Source organism: Scatophagus argus, chromosome 14 (assembly GCF_020382885.2).
Source record: "Scatophagus argus isolate fScaArg1 chromosome 14, fScaArg1.pri, whole genome shotgun sequence".
Classification (NCBI taxonomy): domain Eukaryota; kingdom Metazoa; phylum Chordata; class Actinopteri; family Scatophagidae; genus Scatophagus; species Scatophagus argus.
Genome location: NC_058506.1, coordinates 10,139,380 through 10,154,739, shown reverse-complemented (window position 1 = coordinate 10,154,739; position 15,360 = coordinate 10,139,380). Strand labels below are relative to the sequence as shown.

The 15,360-nt window shown below is 41.6% G+C and overlaps 1 protein-coding gene across 3 annotated transcripts in view; it reads left to right on the top strand.

Moving 5' to 3' along the window:
- Positions 1-3,061, top strand: part of ephb4a (eph receptor B4a) — a 35,473-nt gene extending 32,412 nt beyond the window's left edge. For all 3 annotated transcript variants that reach the window (XM_046410279.1, XM_046410278.1, XM_046410277.1), the window contains one exon: positions 7-3,061. In XM_046410279.1, the coding sequence (XP_046266235.1) occupies positions 7-115 (109 nt within the window). In that variant the 3' untranslated portion in view covers positions 116-3,061. The remainder of the gene's footprint in view (positions 1-6) is intronic.
- The last annotated feature ends 12,299 nt before the right edge of the window (positions 3,062-15,360 follow it).

The following is a 15,360-nucleotide window of genomic DNA, read 5'->3' as shown; positions in this document are numbered from 1 at the left end:
TTTCAGAGATCTGCTGCACATGGGAGTGACTTTGGCCGGGCATCAGAGGAAAATCCTTTCCAGCATCCAGACAATGACCTTTCGGAACAAGAGCCCTGCCGCTGTGACCTTCTAGCTCACCTGACCCCCCTGCTTGGACGCAAACGCCAGCACACAGGTGCAGCCTGTGAGAGCACTCTGGATCCTCTCCTGTGACCCACTTTAGACACAGACACCAACTGAGGTTGGATTGGAGAATGGAAGAATTTATTGATGACCCGAAGAAAATTTGAAAAACAAACATCAAAAGGTGACTTTCCCATCAGGATGAGAAACTTGTCCAGAGTCAAGCAACATCTTGTCACCTACAGTGACCAGTAGACCAAGTTGACGTTGTGCAGACTGACTCATTTTTACAGTTTGTGGTGTGTTTTTATATCCACCTGAGGTCAGGACCCAGTAAATGATAACAGGAGAGAGTCATCAGAGTTTACAAAGTTTCTGTAGTATCATGCCATTTTAAAAACTGGAGGTCTACTGGTTTGTGGTCACGATAAGAAGTCACTTCACCAAAGGAGACAAAAATAAATGCCAGTGCCAATCCAAGGACTTCAGTTTTCATATTGTTGTGTAATTATGAATGATACCTGCTTTTACTCTGTGTGTCTTGCATTAAATCCATCTGGATTACTACAGACACCTTTCACATCAAGACTGAACATTTTAGGTGTTGATTTCTTTTCCATTTGGTTTCACCATTACCTCCTCCTTTACTCAGGTGTGATGATGCAGACTTTGGAGAGAGCTGTACTCGACCTAATCAGACTTCTCTCATCTTCCACAGTCTGGCTCTCCCATCACCAGCTCCGCATATGAGGAGTAGAGAGGCACAGAGACATATCAGCACTTTTGTCCTTTCAGAGTGAATTGTAATCTTCAGTAACTCCATGTGTTTCTCTTGGAGTGTGGTTGGTTATTTCTACTGCCTGTGTTTCTGCTGGCAGCTCGCTTTTGTTATTGTCAGACAGAATGAGGACCAAGGAGATTCAGAGACCAGAGAACACTGTAGAATTGGTTTTCTTTGTAGAAATTTCGCAAGGAAGCTATCTGGTCTTAAATTTGGTTGTCTTGATATAGACTCTCAGAATTCTGTGCCATTCAGTCATCTTTGTGGGCTTAAATGCCAATATTATAAAGCAGAAATCTCTCATAGGTGATTCTTGTCTCTTTTAAACGTACCTTAAAGTCTTACTTTGACATTTTGAAACTGAGTGTATTTTTTTTTTTCTTCATTAGATGCTGGTTGTGTAGTCACCAGATTGTTTATGGCTTTGACATGAAATCTCCACAAAAATGGTTTCTTGATATTCATAACATTTAGTGTCGAAAAGGATGTACAGCCACCAGCTAAGCTAATAGGCTTGCATCCAGCTGTATTCATTGGTGAAATGCTAACAACACTGTTGAGCTGCATTTTGATTAGTAGAGTAACCTCCCACTCCCCCATCATGTTGTAAGTTATCACTTCACTTTACTACATGCTGTTTGTGCAGTAAGCTAAATACTTCTGCTTAGGCCCCAAAGCTACACAAAATAGTTTCTTAATATTAAGCATGAAAAACAGTACACAGCTACCAGGTATGATTAGCAGCAACTAGCAGGTCCCCCACATTTTAAGTTCATTGTCTTATTTTCCGTAATCAAATGTTGGTTGTGTGGTCAGTAAAATGTTTTTGCCCCAAAGCTAGACAAAATAGATTGTTAACCTCCAGCATGGAAATACTATTATAAATAAGGTTAGCAATTTACAGCTACCAACTAACAGGCTAGCTTGTAGCCAGTAGTATCCTTGGGTGTCAGGGTGGAATGCTAACAATTCCTGCTTGGAATTTCTGGCTGCTGTTTGACTGACAGAGCAACCCCCCCCTCCCCCCTCCTGTGACATTTTAATTTTGTGTATTATGTTCTTTAATGAGATGCTGGTTGTGTTGTGGACAAACTGTTTCTGCTTTTCCCACAAAGCTGCACAAAAACAGTTTTAAGAATCTTGACAATTACTATGAAAAGCTAACAGGCTAGCTTGTAGCCATGAGTGGTCCTTGATGTCAGGTTAGTAATTCTGTTGAGTTGCCTTTTCATTAGCTGAGCAGCCTTCATCTCTTTTTCAGTGCAGCAGCCATATAAATGTTTTTATCAGATGCTAGCCATGGAGCCTGCAAAGCATTTCTGCTTCTGCCCCAAGGCTATAAAAATGGTTTGTAGACATTTAGCAAGGAAAAAAATACCAGTACACGTTAGCCAGTAGTATCCATTGGTTTCAGGGTGGAATGGTAATAATACCGCTGAGCTCCTGTTTGATTAGCAGAGTATCCCCCGCATGATGTTACAAGTGCTTGTTGATGAGGAATTACAGACTGGAGTTCAAAATGTCAAAGTATGGCTCAAAGATTTGACACCTCTTGAAGGATAATACCAGCCTTTTTGACATTTAGGTTGTGTATAATTTTCCCCAGGTATCTGCAGTGAATCAGGAAAATTAAGCTTTCAGTGCTACAGAATCATACACAAAACAACTATGTTGAATACAAAATGCACAGTATAACTTTTCTAAATGGTCTTATCTCCGTGCCATAGTGCACTTTCATGAAAACAAAAAAAGAAATGTTTTTATTTTTTTTTCTATCATATGTCATTATTTTCTTGGATTTCACAAGGTTTAAAGTGTAACTTGCTCACATTCAATATCCATTTAAATGTGATAATTAGGCTAACATACAGTGTATTCAAGTCTGGTAATGCACACCAAAAATAAGGTGGCACAATGAGTGGTCTTAATGTGATAACATAAAAGTTCTCTTTTCTAGCATAAATTTATGTTGCGCTTTAATCAAAAACACTGGTATTGTCATGCAAGAGTGAGAGGTTCTTTCAAGGATCATGGGAAATGTGGTCTTCATATTGAAGATCTCAATATAACAAACTTTGAAATAATGAATAGATAAAGTATGTTTTGATTACTGTCCTGTATGTAGGCTAATCTGTATTCAGTATTCATAATAAAGATAAAAATCAGTGTTTACCATCAAGGACTCATTTTTTAGCTTATTGCCATGCCTGATGGCCTATGTAGATATTCTGTCCCATCACAGTCATTCTCTTTTCAAGTGGCGCATGAAAACTGAATAAGTGGATGTCATCATCTGGACATATGAGAAAGTCCTGTCTTAACTGCAAAGAAAGAAAATCCACCTGGTTCAATAGCATGTTGTTCTCTCCCAAATTCAAAGCAGGTCATCCTTTACTAAAACAAACTGATGTTTCTGGATGTGTTTGAACCTTTTTATTGAATTTTATTTTAGTGCTTGCACATGTGAAGTAAATAAATTGTTCTTGGTTCTCTTGTTTTCTGTCTTTGGTCTGATGATAGCCTGCCTGAAATGTCTATGGTCATAGCAGAAATGTGCAAGTACAATGTCTAATGGGGTATGTATTTCTGTCTTCTTTGTGGCTCTTATTGCAAACATTCCTCTCATCTATCCCGCTGCCCCCTTTTTAATAATGAGCAAGAAACTGGAGACTGCGAGAGTGAGAATTGAGTCTCACTCCCCCTACATTTCCCAGCTTTGCTTTCTGGCAGCCTTTCCTCTTGCCTTCTGTTTCTCCAGAGAGCCTTTACCCTTGAGGGCTCAAAACTTGTCCTCTCCTGTGTTTCCCTTCCTGGTCCTCAGCCCTTTTAATCATGAAGAGATGTTCTTTTCTTCTCGTGTGCCTCGGGCTGAGAGCAGCTTATAGCGCCGCATAAGCTTAAACTCTTACTCTCACACACAATTTTTTCCTCTCTCCCTCTATCTCCAAAGCTACCATAACCAGACAAAGCTGCCAGGGCTTCAAGGAGTGTTTAGGTTCATTGATTAATGTACTTTGATTATCTCTGTGTTTCTGACTCATTCCTCTTGTTTTACTGCTCTCATGTGGCCCACAAAGTACAGACCTGCGCAAGTGAAGCCTCTGTGTAGTGGACTAAATGACTAGATGTTCTTGTATGTTTTTGTTTTTTTGTTTTTTTTACCCCACAGTGTGTTTTGGTCTGTATGAATCTCTGCGTTCGAGTGACTCAGTATTTGAAAAAGAGAGTCAGGCATTCATCTCTGGTTTCTACTTCTGTCAGTGCTTTACGTGACCCTTGACCCCACCGTATAGTACACATCTAGCCCCAGCTTTGTCTGTGTGTCTGAATGCCCATTCATTAGGGCTGCTGTTGAGCAGAGAGTGGACCAGGCCCGCCAGGTTTTAGCGTTTGGTGGATTGTGTCATTCCCCTTGCATTCCTGTGTGCATTCAAGTGTGGAGTGTGAGTGTGGGTGTGGGTGGATGGATGGTAGTGGTAGGTGGGGGTTAACCAGTGGGACAGGTACATGTGTGTTTGAAAGCAAGGGGGGAGGGAGTCCAGAGACGGGATAAGAGACAATCTGAAATGGTTTCACCCTGTCTGCAGCAGTAAACAACACAGAAAATCAAAGTGTGATCCTGCATCAAATGTGCAGCGTTAAAGGTGTACTCAAGCGATTGCACTTCTTTAAAGTTGGTAGGACTCACAGGAGACAGATTGAAAAAAAGGATGGTCAGATTGACAACAGCTGAGGCCACAGTATCCTGAGTTTTAGTTTATAGTATGGGTCACGCTCCAAACACACTGTATCCTGTAATTCCCATCATGCAACTCAACTGCATCTTTAATCAGACAGTCCCTGCCTGCTAAATGGCCACTTCTTTCAAACCCCACACCACCTATTTGTAATGCAGGCTTTCTGTTCAAAACTTTTGGGCCTAATCTGATAGAACAGATCACTGAATAACCCTTATGACATCATCAGAGTTAAATCTGAAACCGTTTTCACTGACTAAAGGTGTTGGTAAGCTCCAACAGAAGTGCATGTCAGATGGTCTCATTGCACCTGAATCCCCCCCCACACACACACTTCTGACATCAGAATTTGAGGGGGCCGCATCTGACATTTTTTCAGTGGTGGGCAGGTGTGCAGAGGTGAGAGAGTGAGCAGAGCTTCTCTCTCTCTCTTTCTGGCACTCTTTTTTTTCATTCTTTACACAACTGCTTCTTTATGTGTGTACAAACAAGCGTGACGCAGTCCAAATGTTGCATTCCTGCAAGCCTGTTCACTCATAGCATTCTGTCTTGACTAGTATTCTTCATGGAAATTGGTGGAATGCCCTTTTTTAATGTGTCAAAATAAATCAGTTGACTATTTTCATTTTGAATAAGTCTTCTTTTTGGATCTATAGCATTGCTTTGATTTTCCTCAACAGCAGGAGCTTTGAGATGGAAAGTTAGATTTGAGATTTTCATTGCCGTGCCACTCTCCCTCTGGTCCAGGTGCCAGATTTCCTCGCTGAGATGACTTGCAGACAATTTGATCGAAATGGCCCAATATTTCTGAGCAAATCCACTGAGCAGCCAGCTAAGATTATTTTTCACCTGTGTATGCAGTGTGATTGTGGTGAAAGATGGGCGGCACATTGCTCGGTAGAGCGCTTCCACTCTGTTTCGTATTAGATCCGATCACTGGAAAGTTGTTGCTACCCGCTGTTCTACAGCGTATCTGTTGACTTTGCAAGAGTCTGTGCCAGGACATTGCAGTAAATAAGAGTTTGTTCTTAGCTGACCCACCTGGTCAAATAAGGGCTGTAAGAATGTAATTATACGTTCATGCTGCGGTACAGTGTGACGTGGAATTAGCTTTGTGCTTTTCATCATGCACTTAATCCAGTTAATCAGTGTAAACCTTTAGATTACAGGCCCCTGCTGTCTCCTCAGTGTTATTATTGTTATTTGTTGTTGTTGTTGAGTATTCAAATATCATTTTATTATGCACTTCCAGGCTGTCACTCTCAGAATCAGTTTATTTTGGTGTAATCTCAATTTTTTTTAAATTTCTGAAAATATACTTGGTCACAGGTTTAGAAATCCATGTTGAGCCTGTTCATTTGTGCGCTTGTTTGCTCATAAAACTTGACCAATCCTCAAGCCAAATTGTTTTCCAATACTATACTTTAATGTTACGGGCAAATAAAACAGCCACAATAGCTCATATCAACTTCTCCTTCAGTATGAATTTCAAAGAACGGATCATGTGTTCTACTGAGGTGTTGAGGAATATGGACATTAACACCTTCGGGACGAGCGACCGGTGACTCCAAAGGTGTCGGCAGGTTCCTGCTCCGTCTCAGCTTTCGGTACAGACGCAGCAGCCATCCGTCTCCCCTGTGGCGGCCTTTTGTTTTCCACTCCGCTAAGATTTGCTCATTGCCTTCTGTGAAGAAATGAAAGGAGTGTGACCTTCCCTGCTTCTTATCCTCTCTGTGTGAATCACCCCATATTCTGAAACTCAATCCACATGCGTCGAGGGCCACTATGCCGGTGGGGGGATTAAAAAGTTGGGGAAAACTATCAAATTGCTCTAAAAGTCAGAAGAAGAAGAAGGAGTGATGGGGTTTTTTTTTTGTGTGACAGGATGAATTGTGAGTGTGCTTGTCTGAAGTGGAGGAAAGTTGATAATAAGACCCTGATCAGACATGGCAAACATGTCATGTTAAAGATGTTTCTGATCAGTGTGACTGATCCTCTCTGAACTCGGTTTACTGAACTCAGATTGATGAGTTTGCTCTTTGTGTTGTGCTTAACCTCTCACACAGATCTCACCTTCATGTCCTAACTCAACCTAACTCCTCCACACCTCTGAACCCCACAAGTATAAATCTTTACCGTCGGCCAAAAAATGTGTATCCAACAAAAGTCATCTTGTCGCAAACTCAGTAGGAAACACAGCCTTTTCTTACCACTAGGCATTTTTGAGGTTTGATTTAATCAGACAAAGTCTGTAGATCTTTCAGGAGAAATAACATCAGTTTAAAAAGTCCAAGGGCTGCTTTCTGTGCAGCAGTTAAACCCCCAGCTTTGTCTGTTTGCTGTGTTTTTCATGATTACAGTGAAGTCTGGTCTTTGTGTAGTGGTCATAGCTGTTTACCTTAACTTGATGTTCCCCCTTCTTTTTCTACATTTAAATTACAGAGTTTATAGCTTGGAAACCAATAGCCTAAATTAGCTATTTTCATACATGTTTACCAAGCAGATGAGCAGTAAACACTGAGTATTCACATAAACAATCATGCACATGTGAGTGGCTGCACTGAGAACAGATTTTGCTCTATAATGTTAAGTTTGCTCTGAATTCAGTTGTCGAGTTTCATGAATGAAGCTTCTCACACACAGCAGGCCTACGGATTAGAGCAACCCCCCACCCGGCTCCTCTGTTCCCCTGTGGCCCCCAAACCTACACCCTCTTTCAGCGTGGTTTGGATAATTGACATCCATCACATGTGTTGATTATACTGTAAAAACATGGCCGCTCACGTTTATTAGTGACCCCATGAGCAAACCGTGTTTTCTGGGCTCACATTGTGACAAATCTGCAGGGCAGTGAGGATCGTGTGTGTGTGTGTGTGTGTGGTGAGGTGGTTGTGGTGAGCGGGGGGGGGGGGGGTCCTTTCTGACTCCGTGCACCTTTGTTCACTATGTGCAGAGCCCACTTAGAAATCTGAGGAAGGAGCATATGGTTATGATTTAACCAGCATCTGGATGTAATACAACTAGGTTTAAGTGTGTATGTGTGCACTGTTGAATGTAATCAGATTACTGAATTAAAGCAACTGTAATCAACCCTGGGCATACTCTCTAATTTCATACAGTTTTATATGAAATAGCAGTTAAAACCACTGCTCTACAAATACACAGCATATCCAAAACAGGAAAATGTACCCCAAAAGGAGACTGGCATCATTTTCTGTGTTTTAAGCGCCCTCTAGCGCGCAGAAACTGTAATCTCTGTTTTTCCTAATAATGACAAAATAATATTTGTTTTTCTTCACGTTTATGTTGATAAAGTTGTTTGGCGCTTGAAATAAGGAATACACGCACAGCATCTGTTTGTCACACATGGATGCGGGCTGCTGTCTGTGCAGAGAGAGTCGGGCCGTGCGTGCAGAGTCTCAGCATATCCGAGACTTTTCATTCAGAAAACCATGCTGCCTGAATCGATAAGCCCGTGTCACGCATACATTTTAATGCCTGGATATTTTTTGTTTATGCAACAGCGTGCTGCGCAAAACTGCCGCCACAGTGTGCAGCCCGCTCAACTGCCTCCATATGTCGGGATTGACAAAATCAGACACGCATACACACGAGAGAGAGAGAGAGAGCGAGAGCAACGTGTGTGCAGTGAAGTGGCTCTGGAGTTCTTATATGTAATGTTTACAAGTCAAGTCAGATACAGGATGGATCCATGCTTTTGTTATTGCTTGTCAGGCGTTCAATATCTCAACAATTGATGTGAGTGTCTCCTCGACCACAGGGCGGCTGTCTAGTGTCTCAAACTGAGTCGAGATTGAGCTTTTTATGCTTCCCACACGCTAACTTTGACTTGTCTGCTGGACATCAGTTGCTGTAGCCCACCTTTCAGTGGCGAGGCTTTGTCGCCTCCTAGCGGTGACGACGGCATGTCGCACCGTGAAGGGAAAGCCGAGTCACGTTTCACTTGGGCGGCCACAGGTGGAGGTCTGAGAGGTTCAGCACCTCCTCAAAGATTTAAATTCATGCACTCAGTGGCTACGTTTTGAAAAAGAAGAAACGCGTGTATATTCTGTATGTATTCTGTGCTTTTTACAGGTAAGTATCGTATTAAACTAAACCGACCAATAATTTTTCTCTTTTTCATACCTACGTTATCGTGACGCATTAGGTATATTTTTCATAATTCCAGAAATAGAAACAATTAATGCATAACACGAAACAATAGGCCAACCCAATGAGAAAATAAGAACATCACTTCCCCATTAAATTACAAACACACCAAATCAGTGCAGCACAGTGAAGAGCTATGGGCTACTAACATAAACATGAATAATGATTCTTGTAGAATTTAATTGCGTGAAAACCGAGCGAGGCCTATAGTGTTTAGAAACAGGGTGTGTGCACCTCGTTTTTCAGCAGTTTCCCTCCCACCCTTACTTTGGTGGGTATCTTAACAAAAATAGGAACCATAGCAAGTAAGTAAAATGTGTCAATTTGTTGGCTGTATGAAAATGATCCCACAAGGATTAAAAGCTCTCTGTGGAACAGCACCAGTCTCACATTATTCTAATACTTTGTGACATAAAGCATTTCTAACACTGGGGAGAACACTGCTTTACAAAAAGTGAAACAAAATGCTCAGCGTATAATGTGAGACTGTCCACAGAAGAGGAGTGACAGCATCATTAGTTTATGTTCAAGTGACAAAGTGCTTTAGCTGAGTGGTAACTGTGGCAGGAGCGAAGGAGGAAATTGGGTGACATTATTATAGTACCTTGACTGTATATAAAGATGGATATGAGTGCTCCCCAAAACCTCTTTATCGCCCCCTGGTGACTCGCTGCAGTACAGGTCATAAACATCTCTATGCATGTTGGCAGATAGGCCACAGACCAGACCTAAAAGTAAAATAAAAGGTCAAATTAAAATTTTCCAAAGATGGTTTCTGTCACTTTAGGTAATTCTTATCACGCGGATGTATAGTCAAGTGCTCATTTTTGTTAAGTTTGTTCATTTGATGTTATATAAAGGAGGTGAAACACCATGACTGACAGCTGATTGCTGCTCTCGACTGGGTTAGACGGGTGTATTGGTGGGATCTCAAACATGTGGCTTTACCTCCCGATCGCTACTGAGCAGACTCTGTCTCCAAATGTTTTGGCTTCACTTTTGTACATTTTTGTACATGGAAGCTCTCTTCTGTAACGGTGGGAGGGAGCAGAAACGCATCATCTATCTTTATGTCATTATTATTATATAAGTCCGTGCACAGACGAGGTCAGGATGGATGGATGGCTCAGCAAGACATCATCACACTTGACCAGAGGAGACCACTGATAGTTTGTCACGGCGTAAGATTGTTTTTATTTTAACAGTGATTTGTTGCAGCTTTCGAAGCTACAGACACATAATGTCATCCTTCTGGTCGTCAGATCAGAAAATGGACAAAGGCTGTATATCTTCATTTTATTTGGAGGACTTCATAATCTGCTGACTACAATTTTCTTATCTTAGTGTGGTTTTGGGATTTGACTTGTACAGACTGTCTCTGCTCCACCACTCTGATAGTAACAGTAAAATGAGCCTGACACCCTTTGGTGGCAGTATTTAAATGTATCAGTGGATGAGTAACACTAAAGCTGAGGTAAGAATCCTGAACAGGAGTGGCATGAATTCTGATTGTTGGCTTTTTCTGCCACACATGGGCAGAAATGACTCCATACCCACTTTTCTCAAACATTCGAGCTCGCCACCCTCTGATCCCTGTACAGTATGTACAAGGTGGAAAAAATAGCCTGACTCCATCACAGTTTTGTGCTCTATATTCCCGAGTTACTATATTGTCAGACTGACTAAATCTATCTTTGCACAGTTATGCAACAGATTCCTAAAAACAAACTCCACTGTTCTAACCCAGATTTCTGACAGTTATACAATGCAGAGACCAAGATCGCTCGCACAAACGACATATATTTTTCTAGCACTTCTCCTGCCGTTCATCATAATAATCCCAGCACTTAGCACTGCTGGGGGCCATCATGCACTCTCTGTGGCCCAGAAACACTCAGTGTTGTGATTTACACTGAGGATCAAGACAGACGTCCTCCAGCTGCCTTGTGTGACTGTGGTCAATCCAAAGAGCGATTACAGCAGCATAATCCCAGATGATCTCTGCTTCTAAAAGCCACTGCAGCAGGAAGACAGGAAGGACCGTATCTTCGGGATACTGCCTGGTCGCCATGACAGCTGGAAGATGAGGGGACAAAAAGACCCAGACAGATGCATGAATGGGATTCCCGGACAGTCAATGGGCTTGACATTTGTGAACTTATGCACTCTCATCCATTGATTAAGTCACTGAAAGATTTTTAATCCTATGCATCCAACCTTTAACTCACTGCAGAGCATGTCACGTGGGGAGGATGAAACATTTTCACCAACTTCACCAATGAATCATGACTCGTCTGTTTTAATTTTTAAATCTATCTTGGGGAGTTAATATAGTGCTGTGAAGTTGCTTTACAGAGCGAAGCATTTGTTTTTATGTAAGATACAAATTCATTTTTGTGCTCACAATTGGTCTTTAAACTGAGACTTGACAGCTATGCATGTAGGAGATTAGAAGGTGGATTTCTTTGCATAATACTGTTGAGAAGTAATCTTCAACATGTAAACTGCAACCTCATGTGCTTTCCACATTATTTTCTGTCTGTCTCCGTGTCCTTTGATTTGATTTCACTTTAGCACACAGATGATGGCTCCACTCTGTCTTTTATGAACCTGACATCAGTGGTCGGGGATTTTACTTACATTTGGGGGTTTGGCTTGCACATTAACCCAGACCCTGACAATAACACTCTGGCCTGAAGCCAGTGCCAGGCTTTGGGAGGATGCCACTCTGTCTTTGTTTGAGCCAACAGAAGCTGGAAGGCAGTGGGGCTGTTTGTTATGATGACATTGCACCTGCAGATCAACTAATAACTGTCCATGAAGGTAAAAAATAAATAAATAAATAAACTGCATTACTATTCAGGATTTGTAGAAAAGGTCACAGAGGTGAACTCTCACATCCTCCACTGAGTCAGATTATAGAAGTACAGATACTTCATCTGGGCGCTCTCTTAATCTGAGCATGTGAGCTGGGGTTGGGCTTCAACACAAATCCCTCTTTTAAGAGATAAAGAGAGAAAGATGCTGATTGTTTTTCCTATCCGTTTTTACTCAAAGAAGCACCTCACATCAGCAGGAGTCATTGTTTGTGACTGGGTGTTGCTGACATGTTGGGACTGGCTTTGTTTTATTTTGGATTTAGACTCCACAAAGGAGCAATCAAGACTTTTTGATATTTTACAGGTGCTTCAAGTTCTCGTTTCCAACAGTTTGATGTCTGACATCCTCGGGCCGGATGTTTTAAATCCTCGAGAATCTCTATCAAAATAGCACTGCTTTGTGCTTTTGTGTCTAACTCAGAAGCAGCTTTTGCCCAGCATAGATGTAGCAGGCAAAACCAAGCAAAAGAAAAGAACGATTTTCATCTGTTTGCAGGGCTTGACTGCAGGTAACAATGTTTGCCAGCCGTGGTGGGACTGGAGGAGGTAAAGGAGGGAAATACTCAGTGGAAGACCTCTATGGCATCAGTAAGAAGCCCAAGGCGTCGTCCTCCTCAGGGAGTATTGTGGCCAAATCTGGAGCCCGAAGCAGCAAGACCACGGACCAGAAGACCGAGTCAGAGGCCCTGGCTTCTCAGATCCTGGAGGCGGCGCACCGACTCGTGGAGCGACGCCGGCTGGAGCTCTACCTGAGGGAATGTGGCCTCTCCCTGGCCGAGTGTGAGGCCGAGCGCTCTGCCATGACATATAGGTAAGAGGGAAGAAGCATAGCACAAGTCTAATGTAAAATTAGATGTTCATGAATAAAAAGATGTTAGTATTGGAAAAACACTTGAAAATTAAACCCTCTCTTCTGTTCATTAATTGTTTCAATTTGCACATTAAAGAGATCACAATGAGAAAATAACTGTGTATGATATTGATGCAAATAACAACTAAATATATACATAAAGCTGCCATATCTGCAGATTTAATAAGAGGTTTGATTCAGAGAGTAAGAGAGAGTGTGTCAAACCATCCTGAGCACTCAGCCATCTGTGGATAATCCATTTAAACAACATGATTAATATTTTTTCTCATATATTACTAATGCATGAATGTAGTCAAGTGTTTGAAGAGGACTGCAATTGAAGGCAGTGAGTGGAGACATCATTCAGGGGTGGAAAAAAATAATATATTTGCAGTTTTTTTCCCCCCACCAGTGACCTAGAAAGAAATATCATCCATTTGATGAGATTTCAAAGCACAGCAGTGCTGAATAAATGTGGCAGGACTGCAAAAACAGCTGGTCGCTGAGGATCCCTAATGTTAATGGAAGATACAGTAGCTTACATGGGACTTGTACATCAAGCATTGTCTAATTTCTGCCCCAGATAGACTGCTCGATAGGTCAACGTCAGTGGGGCATAAGTTTGGGGTTAATGATGCATGATTTGACAGCAGGGGACAGGCAGCTGGTTGTTACAGTGCTTGTATCTCTCAGTTGAGAGTGCTCACCTTAGCTGTTTTAGGATAAAAAGGTTTCCATGAATCCATTTTCACTGAAAAATGTGATGCAGAAACGTAGGAGACAAAGAGCATATTGTTGCATATTTTATCATTGGAGTGCATGTGTCACTGTTTGTGAATGTCACTCATGATTTATTGGCTGTTGAAAAATAATAGTGTATAAACCTAATTTTCATGAAACAGAGTTGTCATCACACGATAAGGCATGACATCCCATACACACTCACACAGGCAGTAAGACTCCAGAAGAGTTGCCTCTAGGTGGCAGTGTCACCCTGGTGTGGTGGCACAAAGGCTCAAAACCAGACAATTAGAAAAAAGATCAAAATCTGTCGCTGGAGGGGTATTGCTTGTAATGACAAATGACAGAATGCGTGCCTCATTAACTCTCAGATCTATTTGGAGCATTTTGTATCAGTTCATATTTCATAAATGAGTGACATATCAGGGTGTAATGCATCTGAACTCCTTGGCAGTGCTGCTTCCATCACTGGAGCTGGCGCTTGTGAATTTCTTCTTACACTTCTTGTCTGTAATGGCAGCAGTCTCACTGCATGTGATATGTTAGCCTCGGTTCATTTGTGTAATGATGCTTCAGATCTGAACTCCCTCATGACTGAAAGTGATTACTTGTAATCAACACTACAGCTAACAATCTACCTTGGCGTTCCCTCTAATTTGTTGATTTTGCTGGAAACAACAATTTTCCACCTGCGGTGGTTTCCTGAAGGCAGAGTGAGTCTGTGAGGCTGAGACATACATTTACATTTTGACAAACAGATTATGAGGGCTGTGAGCCTAATCTTTTCTTTGGATAAAATAAAGCTTGAAGTTTAGACATTTAAACATATTACAATTTGTCAAATGGATTCAGAATTTTCGATGTACTGAAGCAAAAGTGCTTCTCCTAAAAGCATTTAAAAACTGTCCTCTGACTCTCCTCTTTCTTACAAACTTAATGTGAAGCAGAATCGTTCTTAAGATGAACCAAAACCACAAGAAAAACATGTCTGAGGGACTATTCCAACGTGAGAAAAAAAGGCCTTCAGCTTTACTGAACTACAAGCACATTTCATGTAGAGGCAGACCACAAACAATTCTCAGCATTATTTATGTCTGCTTCAGTCCAAGCAAGTCTGAACCAGCTGTTAGCATCTCTGCAGCTACTACAACAATGACAATGTGCCACTGTGGGTGATACGTTTCTTCACACCATCTACACTTCCTACTGACAACATTTATGCTTTTCGAAACTAATGCTTTATGTGTCATAGAATATTATTTTTATCACAAGTTACTGCAAATTATTAAGTTAAATGAAATTTTATAGCTGAATGAGATGATGACTCCCGCAAATGGATGACACACGCTTAAAACAAAAGATCTCCTCCATATCATGACATTAGGGGTTGAGGATCAAGAAGGTGGGCTGCACCTTGTTAGTAAATGTTGCAGAGAACAGTCTGTCAAACATCGTGACGTGAAAAAGCTTGAGCGTTTCATGTAGGATGGAGAGTTGGCAGTTTGTAAAGGATGGCCATCAGAGGAGACACGCTTTGAAACGAGCTTTGGTGCAGAGTCTGATGGCAGAGTTGTATAAAACATCTACCCTCTAAAGGACATTCTCACTATACAATCTGCTGTATAATGCGTCTGTCTCATCTATCTCCCCATTTCAATGTCACGCAGCCTCCTTCTTTTGCAGAAAAGTGAATAGACGTATCCAAAGACACTCGCAGTTTAGTTCTCTGATGATACAGAACATCAAGACAGAGCAGCGGGCGCTCTGTGGAAGTGAGCTGATGCACTGAAGCTATCGATTTTAGTGCAGTATGGCTTCTGAAGTGCTGATGATGATGATGATGGTGATGATGATGGACCTGGACCATGGATGATGACAAAGGTGAAGCCTGTGTGTGTAGATGAAGATTTTCGTCAAAGTGATTTCCAGTGTGTAGATTTGTCCTCTTTCACTCATCAGAGAAAACACAATAAAATGAAAACTCTACAACATTTGGCTAATTTGGCTACAACATTTACATATCCGTGTAGGCACTCACTATACTTACGGGAGATCATTAAAGCTCTCTTTTCAAATTTCACAGCAGGTGGCATTCAT